A 23,744-nucleotide genomic window follows, 5' to 3' on the forward strand; every position below is an offset into this window, starting at 1 on the left:
TGACATTTTTCTTTTAAAAATATATATATATATATTCTTTCAGGACCAAGTCACAGCATCATTCCTCTTGTGGTAGTCCTGACACTCATAGTCACTGTGGCCATTTGCACTCTTTCCTTCTGCATCTACAAGCAAAACGGTGGTTTCTTCGGGAGACTTGCAGGGTTTCAGAATCCTTACTATCCTGCAACCAACTTTAGTACGGTACATTTAGAAGAAAATATTCTCATTTCTGATCTTGAGAAGAGTGACCAATAATAATGAGGTCAGAGAATGTCCCAGCCACCAGGGTGAGTAAAGAAGACTAAACAGGAGTCTCATCTGCCTTTCCCTTTACAGCCCACATGCTATTAGAATGTGAATTGGGTCACTATTTTAATTATTCTTGAAGTGATTACTGGTTTTGAATTTTAACCAAATCAGATGGGTTTTGATTTATTCATTTCCCTAAACTGTGATCCATTCTTAAAAAGGGGAAATTATGCATTGGTTATTTTTCAGAAAGACAAGAACTATTAAAAGAAACTCCCTATTGAAAATTCTCAAATCAATATGAGTAATAGTTTTTGCATTAATGTGTCTCTACTAAAATTTGGGGGATTAAAACTAATCTGGTATCTATTCAGACATTTACCCACACTTATACCATTAAGAAAGACAGAAAGAAGCAAAAAACAATTAATCTTGTATATGAGAGGAAAAGGAAAGGGCTTCTGAGAGGATTCTTAGTTGTTTCTTTTGAATTCACTTTTAATAGCAGGATTTGAAAAATACTAATTTCTATGCTTAAGGATCACAGGTTCTGGGCTCTCAACTGATATGTAAGGTGACATTCATTTTTATTAGGTCTAACATCTCAAGCTAAAGGAGAAAAAAATACCTTCTTTTAAATGGCAAAGACCTTCGTTAGCAGCACACTTTTATAAACAACCATATAGTTAAAATGTGGCCTTAAACCTTCAATTACTAAATGATTACTAAGTTGGATATTTTAAAATGTCTTATAGATAAGCTTAAAGTAATATATTGAAACTTTAACAGTTGTACTGTTAAAACTCATGGACTTTCTGAAAAACTAAAGATGTAGAATAATATCTAACACTCTTAACAACTGGAAGATATAAAATGTAACTTGGATTTAAAGGGGAAGAGCTAAAGATCTGAATTATAGTTTCATTAGAACCAGACAGACGATTGTTGAGAAGTACTAAATAAATTAGTAATCTAGATATCTTTATTATGTAAATGAGTTTAGGTGTTCTATTTAATAAGCTAGTTTCTGGGAACCATCTCCTTTTATATTAGTCTACTTAGTGTAGATGGTAAATAATGATTATGATACTGTCTGTAAATTAAAAATTACAGATTTTATTTTCCTTTTTTAGTTCCTTATAAAGAAAACAGCTTCATAATCAATATCTAAAAATGTACTCATTACATAACTGTTTATTGGATTTTATCAAGAAAAAAGTGTAATGGGCATGGTGGCATGCACCTGTAGTCCCAGCTACTTGGGAGGCTAAGGGAAGAGAATAAACTGAGCCCAGAAGTTGGAGGCTGCAGTGAGTTATGGTTGCTCCACTGCACTCCAGCCTGGGCAACTGAATGAGACCCCAACTCAAAAAAAGTGCTGTTCTAGAAACAGAGATGCTAAGGTGAGCAACTTGGGGTAAGGGCTATCTTTTCATGGCACTTATTTTCTAATGAGGGAAAACTGACAGTAACTCAGTAAAGAAATGCATATGCAGAAAATAGCAAGTGGTTATGAAAATGAAGTAAAGTTCCATGATAGAGAGAAACTGCGGGCTCTCAGGGCCTCCCTGAGAGTGTGCATTTTAATTATTACAACCAACTGCCTCAAAACCAGTGGCCACTAGTCACAAGGGGGAGCTCTGAGAGAAAGTATGAATGAATTTCTAGGAGGCAAACCATCATCATTAGAAATACAATTTGAAGAGCATACCACTAAGAATGGAATCCTTGTGGCCTGCAGCAGTTAACCCAGCTTCCAAAAGCAGCTCTTCGCTACTGTTATAATAATTTACACACTGAGACAGTCTACTTCCATAATTTTTTAAGTATTGGGACTTCATTTTTTAAAAGATATTATATGATGTGGCAGTTGCGTATTTATGACTCAAAAGAATAATTGGCTTGAACTCACCAGATGGTATAAAAGCCCAATTTAACAATCTTTTGAGTGGAATTAAAGTTCTGTTCTTTTCAATGGACTTGTAAAAACTGCTAATCAACCAGCCTTCCTGTCAGGGTATATAGTCACACATAGTAATTTGACAAAACACACCATTCGGAAAGTGACTTTGCAGAAATAAGCAGTATTGCTTGTCAATGATCCATGCTTTGGTGTTTAGTATTGAACAACACCTCCGGAGAATCTGGACCCATGGACAGATCACACACTTCTTGCCATTACTGAATTTGCAGAAATAGCACTGAAGTATTCTGCTACACTTATATATATGCAATTTTTTTGACCTTTTTTTTCACTTTTTTTTTTTTTTTTTTATGGAGTCTCGCTCTGTTGCCACGCAGGAGTACAGTGGCTTGATCTCAGCTCACTGCAACCTTCGACTGCCTGGTTCAAGCGAGTTTCCTGCCTCAGCCTCCCGAGTAGCTGGGACTACAGGCGCACACCACCACGCCTAGCTAATTTTTGTATTTTTAGTAGAGACAGGGTTTCACCATGTTGGCCAGGATGGTCTCAATCTCCTGACCTCGTGATCCACCCACCCCAGTCTCCCGAAGTGCTGGGATTACAGGCATGAGCCGCCGCACCCAGCCTCATGTGTATTTTTAATCTGAACTAGATTTTGTAGCTATAAGACGAAAAGAAAAAAAAAGTAGCAGGTAATGGGTATATTATACACTATTTTGGTGATGGTTACACCAGACTTTACCACTACATACTGTATTTATGTAACAAAATTACACTTGTACTCCTTACATTTATGCCAAAAAAACAGCAGGATCACAAATTCACACATAGATAATGTGCCCTTTCAAAAGTCAATTATTTTCTATAACTAATTTGAGCATCTTTATAGACTCTGAGTAATGGAAATTCTTGGGTTTTTCCATTTAACAGTATCTTGGGCTCTTACAATTACAACAGTCTTCTTTCAGGTTTAAATGTTTACTGAATGTTCACTTAAACATTGTCTTTTGGAGTTTCTTTACTCTTTTCAAAATGGTGGTTGGATATATGAGAACTTGCTGTGTCCTGATAGTGTTGAGGGGAGAAGGTGATAACTTACGGTGGATGTATGTTAGCTGATGTCCACTGAGAATAGCTGTCTGGCCTCACTCTTGGGAATTCTGCTGGCACCTGCTGTTAAGTCTGCAGTTGCTGTAATCTGTAGTCTGTTCTCTTTGATTTGGCCTCATTCTGGCTGTCCCTGGTGCTGTCTTATCTCAGGAGAAGTGACTGTGTCTCCTGTTGAATTCCCTATCTGGACACTGCAGGTCTTGGCTACAAGGCAGTCACTTCACCCCTGCAGTGGTGAGATCCTATTAGCTACCATTAGCTACTCTTTTAGTACAGAAAGGCAAAATGCCCTAGCAAACAATCCCACAGTCTTGGTGGATTAACACAGTAAAGGTTTATTTCTCACCCACACCTCCATGGGCTGGCAAGAGGACTTTGCTCTATTCGGTCATTCATGGGTCCATGCTCCTCCTATATAGCCAGCCCTCTGTCTCCTAAGGCCTGGAGTCCTCCATGGGCCTCCAATCTGTGGCTGACAGAGGATGTTAACTTGAGACCCATCTTTGATTCATTATGGAGCTTCCACAGGCTGTTGAAATACATCCTCTAAGTCAACAGTCTTCGAACTGGGGACACATGCCTTAGGAATACAGGAGCATGGGTATTTTAAGAAACTTAATTTCCAGAATCTTCATGTATATTTTTTTCTTATAACTGATTTGCCTGAGAGCACCCCTGGTTCTTCTTTCCCACCTCTCTTTACACAAATGCCTTTCTCTACCTTTAAAAAGAAAAAGAAATGGCTTTCATTTCAGATCTTACTATGGGAAAATCCTCCATGGCTCCAAAGAAAAATATTCAAAGTATTGATGTCAGTGAAGCTTCTTTTAATAAAGAAATCATAAACTCATTCTGTAGATCCTCATGTCTTTTTCTGTGTTAGAACATTTTTCTGTAAAAGTTGAAGCAATGACTTAGAAATGAGTTATTTTGCCCCATGTTCATATTCTGAATTAATACGTATTATACAGTGGAACAGCTGGAGTGCTAACCACCTTCATTTGAGAATTTATCTCATCTATTACCTGACTATTGTCAGAGAACAGGCTATAGAAAAAGTCTGGTGAAAGCAAAGTGAAGTGTGTGTTGCTAAGAACCTAACATATTATGTTATCCAGAAGAAAGTCCCAAGGCTTGATTTATCTTAGATTTCTATGTGAGTTGTGAGGATCAGTATTAACAAGCTTCTTTGAACTGAAAAATGAATTCAAACCTTTTCTGAACTTTTTTTTTATTTGGCTCATTGGTTTGACAACAAGGATTGACTTTACCCATTAAGTTTCATGATGAACATTTTGTGTTAATTGAATGAACTAAATCTGCTGCTCTTGTGTTCTGATTAAAGCTTGTAATATGATAAAGGCATTTTAATAGAAAATAGTATTGACCGAACTATAATGAATTGATATTTTACTTTTCCCAGCCTTCATTTGTATATTAGGTAAAGCAAGGTGCCTGTAAGTGAAAGAGTAACAGGCATAATGAACAGTTACTTGAAGGGTCTTAGTAAAGCCTTTTAATTTTACTTGTAGGAAATTGACATGAATCATTCTAATGACTGGGTAACAAATCATTTTGCAAGTAGGGTGCTTCCAGTTCTTTGTGTTACAAAAAACTGAAGGAGGACATAATCAAACAGTTAGCTGATAGATGATAGAAAAATTTTTTAATGTAGAATCACTGATTTTTTTTTGGCACCTATGAGAAAGGAATTCAAATAATAGAGGGATATCATTATAACAAACCTCCTTTTATTCCCATCTACCTATTTAATATGAACAAAGTTTCCATGTTAAGATAAGTTAGAGTATGCTGTGGAAACAAACCCTGCAATACCAGTGGTTAAAAACAAAACTCAGAAGTTAATTTATTGATCATGCGAAGCCTGCTATGGTCAGGACGCTTGCCTCCAAGCAGTAGCTCACAGGTCCAGGCTGTGTCCTACCTCCAGAACATGGGGCTTCCAGTGCTGCTTTGGCACTAGAGAACTGTTAAGTTCCCGGGTTCAGGAAGAAACACTTGGCACTTCCACTCCTGTGTCATTGGCTGGAACTAGTCACATGACCTAAGCTAACTGAAAGGAAGTCCAGGAAGTCTTCTGCTTTGTGTGCTCAGGAAAAAGAGGATAACTGACTACAGTTAGCACCAGCAATTTCTACCAGAGTTTCTCAGCATGTATACCTACAAAAAAAGGAAAGAGAGAACGGAATTGATGCTGAAGCTTGATTTATACTAGTAATTTTTAACTAATGCTAATTAATTTTTATCTGTGATACATCCATTTCATTAAGAGATCCATTTGCTATCATTTTAGTTGGACATATACTGATCTTATTTTAATCTTTGTAACATATTTATTTTGTTCTGATCAATTGTATACTAACAATAATTGAAATGACAACTCAATGTAGAAGAAAATGTATAATACTTAGAGCCTATGTTCACAGGGACTTCTTAAAAAATAATTTTAATTTATATACATATTTTTACTGCAGGAAAATATGATAAGGTAATGAATAAAATATTTCACAAATAAAAGTATATTTCATTAGGATAAAATTCTGGGGGGGAGTTGGAATGGAAATACAAGATTAAAAGAAAGTAATATCTCTGACTGCTGTGTATTTCTATTTTTAAATAGATTATGATAGAGCTCAAATTGTTGTAGTATCTCCAGTCAAAGGAACTTAGGCTTCTTGAGAAAGTAGTTGATTGCAGGTCTAAGGCAGGAAAACACAAGATGAAACTGGAATATCTTGTGACGGCAGAAAATAAGGAGGTGCTCACAGAAAGATGGGGCATGTCCAAAGGGCACAGGAACCAACCTGAAGGAGCTCTCCAGTGGAAATGTTGGAACAATTTGAGCAAAAAATAAAAAATGATAATATTGGATTATAACCCATACAATACATATCTGTGTGTCCATACTGATGTAAACAATTGAATGAGTGAATGAAAGAATGAAAAGAAGACACAGTTCTTCTCCCCAGCAAATTCCAATTAATAAATGTAGAAGAAATGGGAGAAACAAAAATCACTATCAGGAAAACACAACAATAATAATTGTTGTTGGCAAGACCTACAAGTTGGTGCAAAAGTTAGGGGGTGAATGTTTGAGGAGAAACAGAATATTTGCATAACCTTGCAGTATTCCCCCCAAAATAATCACTAATTACAAAGGGAAAGTAATAACTTTACAGTAAAGAAACTTCTTTAATCAAGGGATCAAGGTTAACAGAAGCAGTAATAAGCCACATCAGCATCATGTACCCCCTGGTATGGCACTGAGGAGGGCACATGACTTCTTTGGTATCCTCCCCAAAATGCGTAATCTCAACTTAATCATGAAAAAACATTAGATAAATCCAAGTTGAGGGACATTCCACAAGATAAATGATCACTTCAAAAGTGTCCAGGTCATGAAAGAAAGCAAAGATTGAGGAAATGTCAAGGATTGGAGGACACTAAAGAGACATGACAACTACATGCAAGTTGAAATCCTAAACTGGATCCTGGAACAGAAAATGGACTTTATGGGAAAATGGGAAAGTAAAATAAAGTCTGTGGCTTAATTAATAGTATCGTACCAGTATTAGTTTATTTGTTTTGATGATTATACCATGGTTTTGTGAGATGTACCGTTAGAAGAAGCTGAGGGAGGCTGTACAGGAACTCTCTGGACTAAGTTGGCAATTTTTCTATAAACCTAAAATCATTTCAATATACAAAGTTAACATTTTGCTATGATATTATTCCATTGGCTATATTAAAAGGGCGATAAGGCACTTTTATTTTTACACGTCATTATTTATAATATTCTGAAAATTGCATCCTAATTATAAAAAATTTTGGCTGTCAACTTAGAAATTCGTGAAGCGAAATGCCTTCTTTCACAATTATTTTAGCAATTTTGTATGCTAGCCAAAAAGTTTGAGGACCACTGCTATATGATGTTTTTTCTCTCTTGTCTCAGATGAGAAGCAGTGCAAAACCCTGTGTGTCTCCAACCTACCTAACACACCATCCGCTGTAGGATTAGGACCCAGACACATCTTGCTGCAGGCCACACTGACTTCCATCTGCTCTCTTTTCTCTGCATTCTTCTTTTGTGTCACTTCCCTGTCTTATCAGTACTTCTAATTCTCATACTCCTGCTTATCCCCTACAATCTTATGCCTTAGTATTAATAGGGTACGGCAGGGAAAAACTCACTTCATTTCCATTTTGTTCTTAGAGAAGAAAAATTGGGAGACATTTCCAAAATGGCATGTACATCATGATTCTTATTGCCAACATTTATTAGAAACTTTGACTGTAGTGATTATCAAGATACATGCCTGGACTATTTATTACCTCTTTCCCCACCTTTCAAAATGAGGATTTAGAGCAGGAGTTGGCAGGGCCAAATCCAGCCTGCAGCCCATTTTGGAAATCAGGTTACTGGGACACTGCCATTCCGCATTCGCTCACATACTGTGCATGACTGCTTTCATGCTTCCGTGACAGAGCTGAGTGGTTGCAACAGAGACCGAATGGCCTGCAAAGCCTAAAATACTTACTTTCTGGACCTTTACAGGAAGTTTGCCAACCCCTGATTTAGAAAATGAAAACCTAAATGGGGAAGTCTTACATACTTTAACGTATCTTAGCAAGCACTGTTATGTTAATGTATATGGGCAGCACTTAAAATATATTAATAAACAATTCTGATCAGTAAACATTTATTTAGAGCCTATTGTGGCCCAGAGAGTGTCATGTGCTCGGAGGCTATAAATACCAATAACACCCCATCTCTCCCCTCATGGAACTCAGTCTCGGGGAGAGGAATATGTAAATGATAAGTGCAATGCAATGTGACATAAATAATATCAAGAGGAAGAGAATCAGAAAAAAAAAAGGAGAGGAGACTGATTAATTCTGTCAGAAGTAGACAAGCCTTAACAAGATAAGTAATATGTATTAAATTGTAAGAAATGTTAGATAAAACAGCTTTCTTTAGTATTTTTTGAGTTAGAAAGCAAGTTTTTAGCTTGGGGTCAGAATATTTTTAGAGAAAAATTTTAAAATGTGCCTAAATCTGAAATTCTGGATTTAAAAAAGTGAAACTATGCATGTGCCTCTAATACCTAATGACGAATTCTAATTGCAGAAGAATGCCAATAACTGAAACCACAAAATGAGCCCTACGTATACCGGTGACCTTCTTTACTCAGAATTAATTAACACGAGCACTTGTTTCTTGCAGAGCACTTTGCTGTAATTTAGAACAAATTAAGGGAAAAAATCATTCAAGTGCTGTTTTCTTCACACCATGAAGTAAGCATGATGGACCAAAGTTAACTCATTTAAGATATTATCATCCATTTTTTGTAATTATGAACAGCAATATCATCTTTTTCCTTCAAAAAAAGAAAAAGACACCCTGATCTATGCTATTTTCAGCTTGTTTCCTGTGCTTCTATTTATTAATGGAAATTGATTTTTCAAGATTAATGTAAAATGTGTTTATGTTTCTCCCATTAAGTCTCTTATTTATATTAGATTCAATGTATATGTTCTGGACATTTTTCAAATAAATATATTTTTAATATAATACAGCAATTTGCAAATTGTTAAAGGACCATTTGTAATGTTTTCTCCTGGCCCCCCCAGCCCTGAAACTGTAACTTTATTATTGTCTTCGCACAGTGGTTTGTGAATTAACTTGAGCTCCTTGAGTTCCTACTTCTAAGAAATTATTTAAACTTTACTCTTTATCTTCTTAGTATACAGAGCTTGGTAGGAGCTGGAAACCCGACTCACAGATTTAGGAAACAGTGAGTTCTTGTCCCTGTAGACATCAGAACTGTGGGGAGGGAGAGATAGAGAACCAGAAGGCAGTTGGCTGTAAGTATTTGGCTTTATTTCTGAGTTCTCTATTCTGTTCCTTTGGTCTATTCCTTTGTTCCTCTATTCCTTTGACTATTTTTATACCAGTACCATGCTGTTTTGGTGACTATGGCCTTATAGTATAGTTTGAAGTCAGATAATGTGATGCTTCCAGATTTGTTGTTTTTGCTTAGTCTTGCTTTGGCTCTGTGGGTTCTTTTTTGGTTCCATATGAATTTTAGGATTTTTTTCTAGTTCTGTGAAGAATGATGGTAGCATTTTGATGGGAAATGCATTGAATTTTTAGATTGCTTTTGGCAGTATGGTCATTTTCACAATATTAATTCTACCTATCCATGAACATGGTATGTGTTCCCAGTCATTTGTGTCATGTATGCTTTCTTTCAGCAGTGTTTTGTAGCTTTCCTTGTAGAGGTCTTTCACCTCCTTGGTTAGGTATATTCCTAAACATTTTATTCCTCCTTGTAAATTAATAAACTGACATTGTGATGTCCTCCTCAGTCTCATGTATGATTTTGTTTGGGCAGTGGCAGCTCTGGAACATTGCTATAGGAGGTGCACAGGTGTGCGCAGTCTCACCAGAAAGGGGGTCTAGACCTGAGGAACTTGTCATGGTGCAGTGATTCCACAACAGGGACACCAGGCTTTCTTAGATGGCAGAACAGTCATATATTGGCATTATGACATCTACCTCAGCTTTTGCAGGTGTTTAGTTGAATAAGCCAAAGCATGGCATCCCCTGGTCCAGAAAAGAGTTATGTTTCTGTGACTTGAAACCAGGAACGATGCCTGGGGCATAATGGTGATCTTTAAGTTCCAACCCATCTCCACACAGCCTTCCTTTTCTTTGAAGACAACTAGGCCACTTCTGCCAGCTCTCATCTCTCTTATTTCATGGTAGTATTTGAGAGATCACAAATCTATTTCAAGCACAGTTTTACAGATGACAACAGAAGACTTAGAAATATTCTTTGATTTTACCAGTAATACATGGCTAATTTGTGACAATACATGAGAACTAATCTCATGATTCCCAGTTCTGATCTGGGTGGCTTGCAGTGTGACTGACCCCAGAGCACTGCAAGAAAGGAGGAGGTTAAGAGGAATGTGGGTCATGGTAGACCAGGGATAATGAAAGAGTCTATGTTATCAGACCATAAAATCAGAGAAAGGGAAAGAGGCTTCTCACCTGAATCAGATACCTGGGAAGGTGAGATATAGTTGCAGTTATGCACTGGTACCCAAATAGGTCTGTGGAATAGGAAAGAAGCCCCAAGGAGAGTTCTGAAGTGCGGAGTTGAAGGAAGGGAGTACAGAAGGGAGAATCAGGAACCCCAGAGGATACACAAAATGCCTGACAAACAATTAAATGCAAAGTTCCCCATTTGATTTTACTGATGGATCTTAGGAATGGCCAAACTTCCTCCTACGGCCCTGGATAGTAGCAAGAACTGGGTTGCTTCTGTTTTGCTTCATGTTTCCAGAGACTGATGCATTCTTATGAAAAGCTAGTGATTTACATCCAACCTGATCAAAGATATAAACAAACAGCCCTGCAAGTCACCTAATCACAGGTTTAAAAAAAAGAACTTTAAAAGAGTCTTTTTTCACTAGTAATAACTGGAAAGTAGAAAAAGGGGACTAGAAGATCATTGAGTTTAGATTCCAATTGATCACATGTATATCAAATACAAATGCCAAGTCTTTTAGCATCAGTTTTATTCACCCTTCCTCACTTCCAGTCCTGTATGGATGCTGGCTATTCCTCCAAAGCCACACTCCACCCTTCTTCACCCTGCTGTGTGCCTCAGATTATGTCCCTTGGTGTCCTTGCCCTCTAGTTTCAGTTGGGTCCAGCCCAGCGTGGGGCCGGGAAAGGAGATTTGAAGATGGAAATTAAGAAAGTTTGGAGGTTTGGGTCCCCTTGGCTCCCTCCTTGCCTTGCTGGAACCTAGCACTGGCCACATTCCTTCACTGGGGATACAGTGCCCAGTCACCTTCTCCTCTCCATAGCTTCAGTGTTTTCCAGATCCAGGAACAGCAAACACACTGCCTCTTCAGGCCTGGGGTGGTAAAGGCGCTCTGCAGCATGGAGCTGGCGGGGGAAGGGGTAGTTCATCATCCCTTGTTACTTCCTTTAACCTTTTCACACCTTTATAAATACAGTAGTCCCTTTAGTAAACTCTCTCTGGTGACCACTTCCAGCAAGCCACCCATTTCCTGGACAGCCCCTACTGATACAGCAAGCTTCCAAACATGGAACATGCTTTTGATATTGGAATGGCTCACTATTTAGCCATCTTTTTGTCCCCAGCTTTCCATTTCATTTTTGTGGGAAGCTTTTCTAACAAAACAACATAAAATTCCAATTAAACACATGTTCAGCCCTACTAGACTCTGAGAGCAAGCATAATAAATCATTCCCAAGTAAGCCATTCTTGATCTAAAATAAGAGTGGACACTAAAAAAAAGTTATTATAAGCCCAAACTGCTAAATTATACTTTCATGACTGAACACAACTGTAATCCATATTATTATTTTAAATTACACTATAAAAAGCAGTCATTTATCGCCTTTCCAAAACACAGTGATAATATATTACCAAATTATCAAGGGTTCTTTATTAAATCTCTTGAATTTGATTTATAATACACAAGGTAGCTTATCCTTGAGAAAGATCTACTAAAAGGTATACTTAGTCTTAAAGCTAGTGAAATAAAATTTCCCTCTAATCAGCTGCCAGAAAGCTTCCGCTTCAGTGCTTTGTTGATACTGGTGTCAGCAGGACATTAAAAGCTTGAAGCTTTTTACGTTTGATCAAATACCAACATGATGCTGAAGCAGAAGTATTAATTCATAGAGTAAAGCTTCCAGAACCTCTCCAGCTCTCCTCCATCCTTCCTCACCCCACCAAAAAGGTCGCATCAAATCAGGGATTCAGGGACAAAAGAAAGACGGGCATTTTGTCAGTGTTTCATGTACACAAAACCACTCTAGAACCCAAGGGAGAGACAAGCACTAAAATATACTTTTCTAAAAATGCCAATCACATCTAAGAAAGGGGAAAGTAACTGGTGCTGAAAAATAAGAAGGTGACCTGGTTATTATTCTCATATTATAATAAGAAATGGAGCACCAGAAAGGGTCAGGAATTTGCCCCAAATTTTCAGCTAGTGTTTGGGGAAGCTGGGATCCTTGTCAATCAGATCATATTACTACAGTCCCTTCCCGAACAAAATCTCTCAACAAAGAAATAGGAAGCCTCCAAGGTTAAAGAAAAAATCATTTTTTTCCACAACTTTTTTTTTTTTTTTTTTTGGCTTTGATTCCAGGCCTTCTAAAAGAAAGTTTTTATTATGCTGCCAAACTCACAAAAATGCTCAAGGGAACAGATTGAATTTTAAGTGTGTCTCAGAAACCTGCAGGAAAGTGTCAACAATAAAAACAATGTTTTCAGAAGATTATTTATACATAAGAGCCCAAAATGTATTTATATTGACATCTACGTAGTTGCTCTAAATGCTAATATCAGTCATCTTTTACATAGCTCTCTCGCCCTTGTCAATACACACGTACACACACCTACAATGGAGAAGTAATGCGGACACGGTGCAGCCTGTAAGATGCCTACCATTGCTGTAACACAATTAAGACATGCAAGATCCTAATTGATTATCTGATTTTTTTATAACAGACTGACTTGGAAAACAAGAGTTAGCACCATTATTTTTACCAGGTATACCGGTGAGAGGGGCTGGAAAATTCATTGCTGACATGGAGAAATACATATGTATCAGGGAAAGGGGACAGATACAAGAAGGATCATTTTGGTTTGTTTGAAAATCACATATCAGAGTGTTGAGGAAACAGAAGTTGTCCACATTGTATTGCCCAAGTCCTTATTGCCATAAATGTATTGGACAATGTGGGGCACCACAGGCATAACATGCCTCAGACCAGATAGGAAATGGGATGTACCACGACATACAACCAAATGTTATTCTTAACAAAATATAGGATCTAATCGAATTGTCCATACTGGAGTCTGGAACAGATATTTCCTGGGAGCAAAAAAAGAACAGGACCCTAAATCCATTTCTCATGTTTTTACTTTGGTTTTTTCGTTTGTTTGGTTTTTGTTTTTGTTTTTGTTTTCACCACCACCACCTCCACCCCCATCCCAGAGTAAAAGAAAATTGTTTTCTAGGTGGATGGTCTTTCCTTAGCAATGCTTACATGGCTTGACATTTGGTGCCCAAAGCATTCAGCAATAGGTAACTTCTTTCAGTTTAAAGATTCTGGCTGGTCCATTACATAGAATTTCATTTTTATGTATCTTTGAAGACTATTTTACTTGATATTTGAGATTCATTTTGGTTGCTTTCATCTTTAAACACCTTTCCTAACATGAAGCTACTTCCCAGCCTCCCTTGCAGCTCAGAAGCAGGCATTGGACATGGGTTCCACCAATGAGATCTGTACAAGTGAGACTTTGATTCAGAAGCAAATGACACTGTCCTAGGTTGAAGAGTAGTCCCTACAGATATCAGATCTTAATCCCTGGAATCTGAATGTTACCTTATATGGTAAAGTCTTTGCAGATGGGATTCAGTTAAGGATGTTGAGATGAGGAAATTATCCTGCATTATCCAGGTGGGCCTCACATGCAATCACATGTATCCTTAAAAGAGGGAGGCAGAGGGAAATTCAACATGCATGCAAATAAGGAAGTCATATAAAGATGGGCCAGAGAGGGATTTGAAGATGTTGGCCCTAAAGATTCTGGTTATGCAGCCACAAACCAAAGAATGCTGGTAGACCCCAGAAGCTGGAAAGGAAGAAATGGGTTCTCCTCTAGGGCCTCCAGAGAGAGAGCACAACCCTGCCAGCACCTTGATTTCAACCCAATGATACCTGATTTTGGACTTCTGACCTTCAGAATTATGAGAGAATAAATTTCTGTGGTTTTAGGCAACCAAGTTTGTGGTAATTTGTTACACACTGAAAACTAACACAAACGTAAAGAAGTAGGCCCCATACAGAATGCATTCTAACGAGGTTGGTGGCAGCCACATACAGCTTTCAGAAGCAGCAGTAGCAAAGTTTCCAGGACTACCTTCTGGTTCGCGGTGAGCTGCAGAGTCTATGTCCACAAGGTCTGGCCACGTAGTGCTCCAGCATAATCTGTGCTTTGCTTTTGCTGTGTTGTCTCTGACCCTCTCTGCAATCCTGTGAGCTACTGAGTATACTTTAATAAATTACTTTTCTGCCTGAACTATAGTGCATTCCATTTTTTACAATTGAGAACCCTGGCTATAACAATAATTAAATTAGCATTAACTTCAACATGTTGGGCCATCCTCACCTATGGTAGATCATGTGTAGGTCATCTCCTTCTCCCAGATATTTATCCATGTGAAATCCAGTTAAACTAAGAAGTAAGCAAAACCATGTGGTGGGAAAGAAAAGGAGGTGATGCCAGAAGCATATTCAATTAAGATAAACTGATCAAGTGACTGTATTCAACAAAAATAATGATGAATGAAGCCCAATCCCTGTGTTCAAGGAGGCTAAATGGGTACTGTAAACATTGTAGAATATTGTAAGTGAATACCACATAGTTCCTGTCCTGCTGTCTTGCCCTGTGGTTTAATAATAGAGCATGCCTCACCTTAGGGCCTCACGACCCCAGGTGTGTCCAGGGACCTGTGGCATCACTCAGGAACTTGTTAGAAATGTATTAATAGACTCTCAGACCTTAACCGAGACTTATAAATCAGAATCTGCATTTTTAACAAGATGCTTAAGTGATTCATATGCACTTTAAAGGTTGGAAGCTCTTTACAAGGTGACAAGGAGGAGGACATTTTGGAGGAGATGACACCTGAGTTGCAACTTGGGTTGAACTGAGAGAAAGACACTCCAGGTAAAGAAAATACCCTGAACATAGGCATGAAGGTGGGAAAGTATGGGACATGATCAGGGATCGTAAGGTGTTTTATAAAATTCTACATATAAGATAAATAAAGGGGAAATAGTTTAGGATTCGGTTGTGGAAGGTAAAGGTGGGGTTTCACCTTAGCCTGAGGCGTTGAAGGTGTGTGGAGGGGCAGGTGGGAGGGTGACATGACTAGAACTGTGTTTTAGGAAAATTACACCGACCACATGTTGTCAAGTTGACCCAGAGGGACAGCTAGAAGCAGGCGCTCAGAAAAGAGCATACTGCAATTGTTCAGGCAAGAACAAAGTAGTGACAGTACATGAGAAAAGAAGAATGTAAGAGTTACTGGGCAGGAAAACATAAACAAAACTTGGTACTGTTTGTTTGGGGATGTAAAAGGCAGAGTAGATTTTAAAAATTTAAAGTCTGGGTGTCCAGCAAGGAAGACAGAAACTTGGAGGAGAAGTAGGTGTATCAGCAAGATGAAAACTGGTGAGTATGAGTTTTAGTCCTGTTGATTTTCATGCATCAGAGGACATGCATGGGAAGTGCATTGGAAATGTGAGATTAAACCAGCGCTCAGGAGAGAGGTGGAACCTGGGAAAAGATTTGGGGGAAATTGGTGCAAAGGTGGTAACTGATACCCAGAAAATAGATTAACTTTCTGGCTAAAAGAGTGTGGATGGCGGAAAAAAAACAGCCAGGAAAAGAACCACTGGGAATACTCTCATTTAGGAGATGGAGGAAGAAAATGTGCCAGCCAGGGATCTTAGGAGCAAATCACAGAACACCCAACTCTGGCTCATCTAAGCTGAAACAGGATTTACTGATGGGATATGGTCTTGCTCACACAGAGCCAGAGCTGGAGAACCAGGCTCAGAAAACAAGAGGCAACCAAGTGAGGCAGGCAGCCCAGAGCTGCTACAAGCCCACACCGGCCACAGGAGCCTTTGGTGCGAATGCCACCACGATGCTGCCTGCCCGGGGAGCTCGCCAGGGCTGATGCTGCGCACTCGGCCCTGAGACAGCGCTGCTTCCACCTCCAGAAATGATTTCTGACTGTCCCAGGCTGAAACCTCTGACTGACAGGGGGCAGGTCACATGCCAGCTCTCCAGCAGGGAAGGAGCGGAGGGGAGTGGGAGGGAAATGGCCCCTACTACCTTCCCCCGGGTCCTGCCTGCCTCACAGCCCTAACCCCGATGATTTTCCCAAACAGGCTAGGAAGCAGAGGCCGAGCAGCAGAAAGTGACCACTGTTCAATAAAGCAGTGAGGAAGGTGGGAACCCCGAAATATCTGAGACAGGTCTCAATCAATTTAGAAAGTTTATTTCGCCAAGGTTAAGGACGCATCTGTGACACAGCCTTCAGAAGAGCCGGATGACATGCCCAAGGTGGTCGGTGCACAACTTGCTTTTGTTCACTGTAGGGAGACATAATACATCAATTAATACATGTAAGATTCACATTGGTTCTATCTGGAGGGTAGGACAACTCAAAGCAGGGTGGCGGGGCTTCCAGGTAGATCTAAAAATTTCCCAATTGGCAATTGGTTGAAAGAGTTGTTATCGGTAGAAAGGACTGTCTGGGTTACAATAAGTGGTTGTGAGAGTAAGGAGAAGGGGGTGGTGGTGGTGGGAAGTGTCGGGAACAGACAGGGAAATGAGGACAAGCAAATCCTGGAGGGGCTCCTTTAATACAAGTTAATATTTAAAGGTGTTTATCATAAGCAAGTGTTACTCCCACATCTGTGGGGTGTTCAAACATGGAGAAGACAGGTCATGACTTCAATGAGCTGATGAGCTACCGGGCATCGGAGTAGATGACCTTTAATGTTCGTTCAACCTTAAATATGCTAGAACTTAATATTTTTAACGCAAATATCAATACAAATCAAGTGAGGATTTAATAAGGTCAAATAATAAAAATTGCATTGGGAGTTCAGAGCAGGAGGCAGACACTTCCAGCTGGGAAGGTTTCAGGGAGGAAGCGGAATCTTAAAGGATAAGGAGACTTAGTGGGGACAATGAGCATTTGGAGGGTTTGGCAAAGAAAACAAAAGGTACAAACTATGACACACACACAGAGACACACACACGTATACAAACTGGATGTCAGAGTACACATTTACCAGTTGTGAGGCTTCCCAGCATTTGAATCTCTTGTTTGAGGTTCCCCATCTTATGAGTCACAGCTATGACTCTAAAAGCTGAAAGATCAGATGCTCACTTTCCCTGTCATCTTTAAGTCTAGGGCACAGGGGCACAGCTTAGCTTTCTCAATGAGGGACACTCAGGGGCCGGGCGCGGTGGCTCACACCTGTAATCCCAACACTTTGGGAGGCCGAGGCGGGCAGATCAAGAGGTCAGGAGTTCAAGACCAGCCTGGCCAACATGGTGAAACCTCATCTCTACTAAAAAAATACAAAAATCAGCTGGGCGTGGTGGCATGTACCCGTAATCCCAGCTACTTGGGAGGCTGAGGCAGGAGAATTGCTTGAACCCAGGAGGCGGAGGTTGCAGTTAGCTGCGGTAGCACCACTGTACTCCAGCCTGGGCAACAGAGTGAGACTCTGTCTTGAAAAAAAGAAAAATAGGGACGTGCAGCCTCTGAGTTCAACAGGGGCAGTTGCTGCCCTGGTTCTATGGCATGATTTTGCTTGTGTCCCACTTTCCCTAGATTCATTCTCACTGCCTGGTTCTCCACCCTTTCCAGCAATTCTGCAAGCTTTCTGAAATCCTTTCATTAAATTTCTTTTCTTTTTCAGTTAGCTGTATTTATTTTCTGTTGCTGGCAACTAAAAATACTGACTGATAGAAATGTGATCATCCTGACTGATGAATGTGATCATGGAAAAGCTCATGATCCAGCTTAATTGAAAAATTGGGAGGATATATTAGCCAAGGTTATATTAGGGAAACAGCTCTCTAAATATGTCAAGTAAAACATATTTAATATGGAAAATTAGAAGATTATACAGTCTGGAAGGTCCAAGGGAGCAAAGATCTGAGAAACCACTGTTGCAATTCAAGAAATTTAGGGTTGCATGGGTTGCAGAAACTACTACTGAGGATCTCAGCTCTGCAGCACCAAAGTGATTCTCAGGAGCATGCCTGGAAATCTGAGGGAGGTCTTCCCAGATGTCTGCCATCTGCCAATGCTGATGAGCTTGCCTCTAGCTGCAGCTGGAGAAAAATGACTTCTCCTTTATTACCTTGCAAATCTCATACAAGTGTCCCCCAGTCAGTAGATACTAAACTGAAACTCCACTGACAAAGGGAGTCTGGGAAATGTAGCTTTCCAATTTCCAGCCCTGCCATAAAAGGAAGAGTTTAGAAGGATGGTCACCGGGAGAATGGGAGATAACCGTTCCCCTTCCAAGGTGTGGGGTGGGGCACATGCAAAAATGCCTGGATTCAACTCTCTTCTCTTCTTTAAGCTTCCTCACTCTCCCACTCCCCCTACATCTGCCAAACCAGTAATTTCATTGAGGCTTCCAGACCATCGATACCCCAATTTTCTCTAGTCCATCAGCTCCTTGCACCTTTCTTGCAGTCTTCAACTCCCTTGCCACCTTTTCTTCTAACAGTTGCTTCTCTATGCTGCATAACATCCTAACGTTGTTTCAATCTACCTGTTTGGTTCTTAGGTACAAGCTGGCAGGCATCATTGGGGGAAAAAAATCCTATACCATGAAGGTTGGTGTCATTCGTAGTTTATAGCTTCTAACCAGTCCCAAGTAAGCTACAGTTCTCATTCCCCACAGCTACTGTTTCAAGTTTAGTAATATACCTATCAAGTCTGACTATCCCGTCTCCTCCCCAGCCTGCACACTCTCTAAGCAATGGCCTTGTCTCCTACTCCACAGGGAAAATAAGTAACCTGCACTTGAACTCTTCCATGTGTTCCCTTCCTCCCCCGCACGTAAAACCTACATACTTCTCTGTACAGTTTCCAGTCTTACCACTTTCCTCCTTGTGGTGGAGGAGGCAGCCTTCTCCTGCTTAAGGCTGAATTTCCCATCTGTGCTATAGATCATTGGCAATCTTCCTTTTTTTTTTTTTTTTTTTTGAGACGGAGTCTCGCTCTGTCGCCCAGGCTGGAGTGCAGTGGCGCGATCTCGGCTCACTGCAAGCGCCGCCTCCCGGGTTCACGCCATTCTCCTGCCTCAGCCTCCCGAGTAGCTGGGACTACAGGCGCCCACAACCGCGCCCGGCTAATTTTTTGTATTTTTAGTAGAGACGGGGTTTCACCGTGGTCTCGATCTCCTGACCTTGTGATCCGCCCGCCTCGGCCTCCCAAAGTGCTGGGATTACAGGCGTGAGCCACCGCGCCCGGCCATTGGCAATCTTCCTATCAGTTATCACCTCTCTTGCAGAATTGCCTCAAATGCTCTCTCTTTCCTGCCTCAGTTCCTTCACTGTATAACAATGCTCAATTCATGCACGTCTTTTAAGAAAGACGGGAGGAGGGAATGAGGGGAAGTTCCCTTAACTCTATGAGTTCCCATTTCCCTTTTTTCCTGCTCTTACCCATAGGCAAGCTGCCTGGTTTCCTGGCTACTCAGAAGAGTCATTGTCTACATTCAGTCACTGTCTCCACTAACCTCACGCTGGGAGACCTTAGAGCATATTATTTAAGAGCTCAGTTTTTGAGACGGTCAACGTGGGTTCAAATTCTGCTAGGATCACTTACTTAGCTTTATGACCTAGTACAAGTCACTTAGACTTTGCAAGTCTCTAATTATTATCTTAAATTAGGGATAATCATAACTTCTCAGGGTTGTATGCAAAGTCCTAAGCACAGTGTCTGGAATGTGGTAAGTATACATTCAATGTAACCTGCTACTATTTATTCCTTGAACCTCTACAACCTGGTTGCTCCTCTTCTACTGTTGATACTGCCCCCATGAAGGCCTCCAGTGATCTTCTAGTTGCTAAAGTTTATTAATGTTTTTCCATTTTTAAGACAATATTTTATTTATTGTCTTAGATGTTACATACTGTTGACTCCTCCCTCTTAAAACCAGTCTTTTTTTTTTTTTTTTTTTTTTTTTTTGAGATGTAGTCTCACTCTGTCACCCAGGCTGGAGTGCAGGGGCGGGATCTGGGTTCACTGCAACCTCTGCCTCTCGGGTTCAAGCAATTCTCCTGCCTCAGCCTCCTGAGTACCTGGGATTACAGGTGACCGCCAAAGCACCCGGCTAATTTTCGTATTATTTTTAATAGAGACGGGGTTTCACCATGTCAGCCAGGCTGATCTCAAATTCCTGACCTCAGGTGATCTGCTTGCCTTGGCCTTCCAAAGTGCTGGGATTACAGATGTGAGCCACCACACCCGGCCTAAATCCAGTCCTTAAAGTGAGGCACAATAGAGGATCCACTGGGGTGTGGGAAGAAAACAATTTCTACTGATTGTAAGATGTGCCATTACTATACCAATCTCTAAGAAGGAAAAACACTGCTAATTAAATGAAACAGTTTCCTCTGTCATTTAGAAGTTTAGTTAATATTTATTACAAGAATTATTTTAGATGTATTTAAACTTATAAATTTATTTAAACTTACAAATAATGACACTATGATTCATTGTGACTAAGTTCATGTATGCAGAGATACAACATCATCACCATTCCCTTATGGACAGACAATAAAATTGGGAAAATAAGCATTTTACAGTAGAAAAGATATATTTAGTTTATGTCTAACTTTGTAAGAAATTGAATTTTACTAATAGTTATTATGTGGATTAAAATATATATATAACTTGTAAGTATACATATATGGAATTTTCTCAAAAAAACTTTATTGATTGGGTATCAATTTAAAAGGTTTGGAGACCATCAAACCAATTAAGTTGGCCATTAAATCAATGGTCTCCAAACCTTTCAAATTGTAATTCTCCTCATGGTTTCTTTATCCACTCCAGTGTTTTCTTCTTGGCTGCCTTCTTGCCGCCTCGTCCTATCTCTTTTCCTGACATGTTAGTATTCCCCAGATTCTTCATTGTTTAGACACTCCTAGAACTTATCTACTTCTGTGCACTGATAATACTCAAATCTCTGTCTCCAACATAGTTCTCTCCTGCTTTCCAGACTGAAGGGATTAGTGAATTTTTACCGTATTCATTCAGTGTATATCTAAAATTCCTCAAATCTGAAAAATAAATGTACCTTCCTTTAAATCTTCCCCTCCTCCTGAGTCCCTCATCATAGCAAATGGCACCATCATTTACCAGTTGGCCACTTCAGAAGCATGGAATGCATCCTCCCAACAGCCATTTATACTTCTGGATATTATACCTTCCAATAGCTCTAGAATATGTCACCTGCTCTCCTTCTCCTCTGGTACTGCTCTAATTTAGACCTTGGCTGAAACAGAAAATAAGTTATAATAAAGGCCAATAGCTCCATCTACAATGCAAAATTAAAATGAAAAAATAATTTGCATCGTTAATTCATCATGCTAGAGTTACCAAGATAATCAAAATGGTCCAAAACAAAGACATCTGCTATGAGCGGGTATGTGCCAGGGCTCAACACAATATTGTTTTAAGCCCATAATTACCTGGGATGCTGAATTGATTGTTTTTATCCCATAATTTGGTGTCTAGTGACTTAAGTATCTGGCTATTAGAGAAAATCCCATTACTGTTTGGCAAACTATTTCAGACTGGATTGATTAGCCATGAAATGAATGCAAGAGACTTGCACGGTTTAAACATGCACTTAATAGTTTAAATATGAGATGACGTTGACGGCTTTCCAAATAGTGCTGATACTCTAATAGAGCGATTCACTAACATATATCAGTATACTCCTTACATATTCTCATTACCATCCCATTTTTTCTTTTATACTTCTAGAATTCTCCATTTTTAACTTGACAGTATTTCTAAATTCTTCATTCTGACACCTTTCATGGACAATAAACTATGGCAAATACAAGCTAAGCTACCATGATCATCAAGGGATTGCTGACTTTATTCTCCTCTTCCAATTTTTACAATATAAATGGAGACAAGTGTAGTTGGAAAGTGCAATGAAACCCAAGAGCACAGTATACAATTTGAAGAGAAATGTAAGGAGTCTCAATTGTACATGGATTGATCATCATTAAAATGAGAAGTTTCTTTAGAATAATCGGGAGAGTCTTATTGTACCTTAAATATCAGTCATATCTCTAACCTTTTCAATAGCAGCTTATTATAGCCTATATCCTACTAAGATTTCTCTTACCTCTTATCTCACCTATATCCCATTGATACTGTCCTAGTTAACTCTCTCAACATCATCTCTTGCCTGGCCTTTCCTAATAGTTCTTCCAGTCTTATCAACTTTAAAGGTATCCACAACTGCCAGAGTTTTTGTGTAATCTTTTTAAGTTTTACATCTGATTATATCTTTTTGGGTGGGGGAGGTCAAAACCCTTCAATGATCTGCAGTGTACAGAGGATGAGGACGAAGCCCCCTAATGTTGCACACAGGACCTTTCTTGACATGGCTCCACCTTACCATCCAGTATCACCTTTGGATGTTACTGTACAGGCAGACCTTGCTCCACTGCTAGGTATCCATCCACTCACAGATCCCAAGAGCACTACACTGTGTCATATCTCCATGACGCTACATATTCAGTTAATGCAACTACCCCATATGCCAACCTTCCCAAGTTCCCAGTGTCAATGTGCTACCCCATGGCCTTCCATTCTGGAAAATCTGCCATGACATACTCAAGAAAAATTAGCCAGTCCCTCCCTTAAACTGTGACCCTAACTTCAATATGTCTCTTTTGTTGCACTAAATCCTACCAAATCATAAATGCTCCTTCATACATCTCATTTTCCATTAGCCTCAGAACTACTTGAAGATAGGGAGATATCTTGTCTATTTCTTATCGCTCCAATGCTAACCTTAATAGCTAACAATAATAATAAATATCAGTTATTACACACCAGAACTATGTTTCAGATTCTGATCTAAATGCCTCCTTCATTTAATTCTCACAATAACTTTATGAAGTGAATATTACTATTAGTCCAAATTTATATATAAGAAAAGCAAGACATAGAGTAGGTGCTCAAAAAATGCTAATGAATGTTGTTGCTTTTTAAAAAAATGTAATGTAGTCCTATCATCATTACTCCTGGGAGCTCCCAGATACTATTACAACTGGAAGTTGAAATCTTGGTGCAGGTAAGGTGTGTGCAGTGATATGGATACAGCTACTTGGTTTTAGAAGGAGCTAGATTATCTGCCATGCTGAAGGTCCATGTGTACTGGGCCTCAAGGTTAATTGTGTTGTTTTGTTTTTGTTTTTGTTTTCACATGCTGTACTGGCATTGTAAATCACCGTTCCCTTCCCCAGTCTCATCTGGACCTGACCATTATCTACATGAAAGGTTACATGAAGTCTTACTTATGCATTTTCTTAAAATGTCAGACACATAGATAAAGTTACTAGGCCTCGGCAGAAAAAATGCTCACCTCCATATCACAAAGTGGGTAGTCCTTGCACTAATTTAATGTTTATCTACTTGAAGTTCTCTCTCTGGCAAGTCACTACTAAGACAGATTTGAGGGTTACTCTAGATTATAAAAAATAATTGTTCTGTGGAACCATAGTTTTGC

General features: G+C 39.5%; 1 protein-coding gene across 5 annotated transcripts in view; it reads left to right on the plus strand.

The window, feature by feature from the left end:
• PLA2R1 (phospholipase A2 receptor 1) overlaps positions 1–8,879 on the plus strand; it is a 126,291-nt gene extending 117,412 nt beyond the window's left edge. For 3 of the 5 annotated variants that reach the window (XM_050752869.1, XM_050752866.1, XM_050752870.1), the window contains one exon: positions 44–8,879. In XM_050752869.1, coding sequence (XP_050608826.1) covers positions 44–258 — 215 coding nt within the window. In that variant the 3' untranslated portion in view covers positions 259–8,879. The remainder of the gene's footprint in view (positions 1–43) is intronic. The other 2 variants (XM_050752867.1, XR_007718442.1) reach the window with 2 other exon arrangements.
• Positions 8,880–23,744: the final 14,865 nt, after the last annotated feature.

Source organism: Macaca thibetana, chromosome 12, assembly GCF_024542745.1.
Source record: "Macaca thibetana thibetana isolate TM-01 chromosome 12, ASM2454274v1, whole genome shotgun sequence".
Classification (NCBI taxonomy): Eukaryota; Metazoa; Chordata; class Mammalia; order Primates; family Cercopithecidae; genus Macaca; species Macaca thibetana.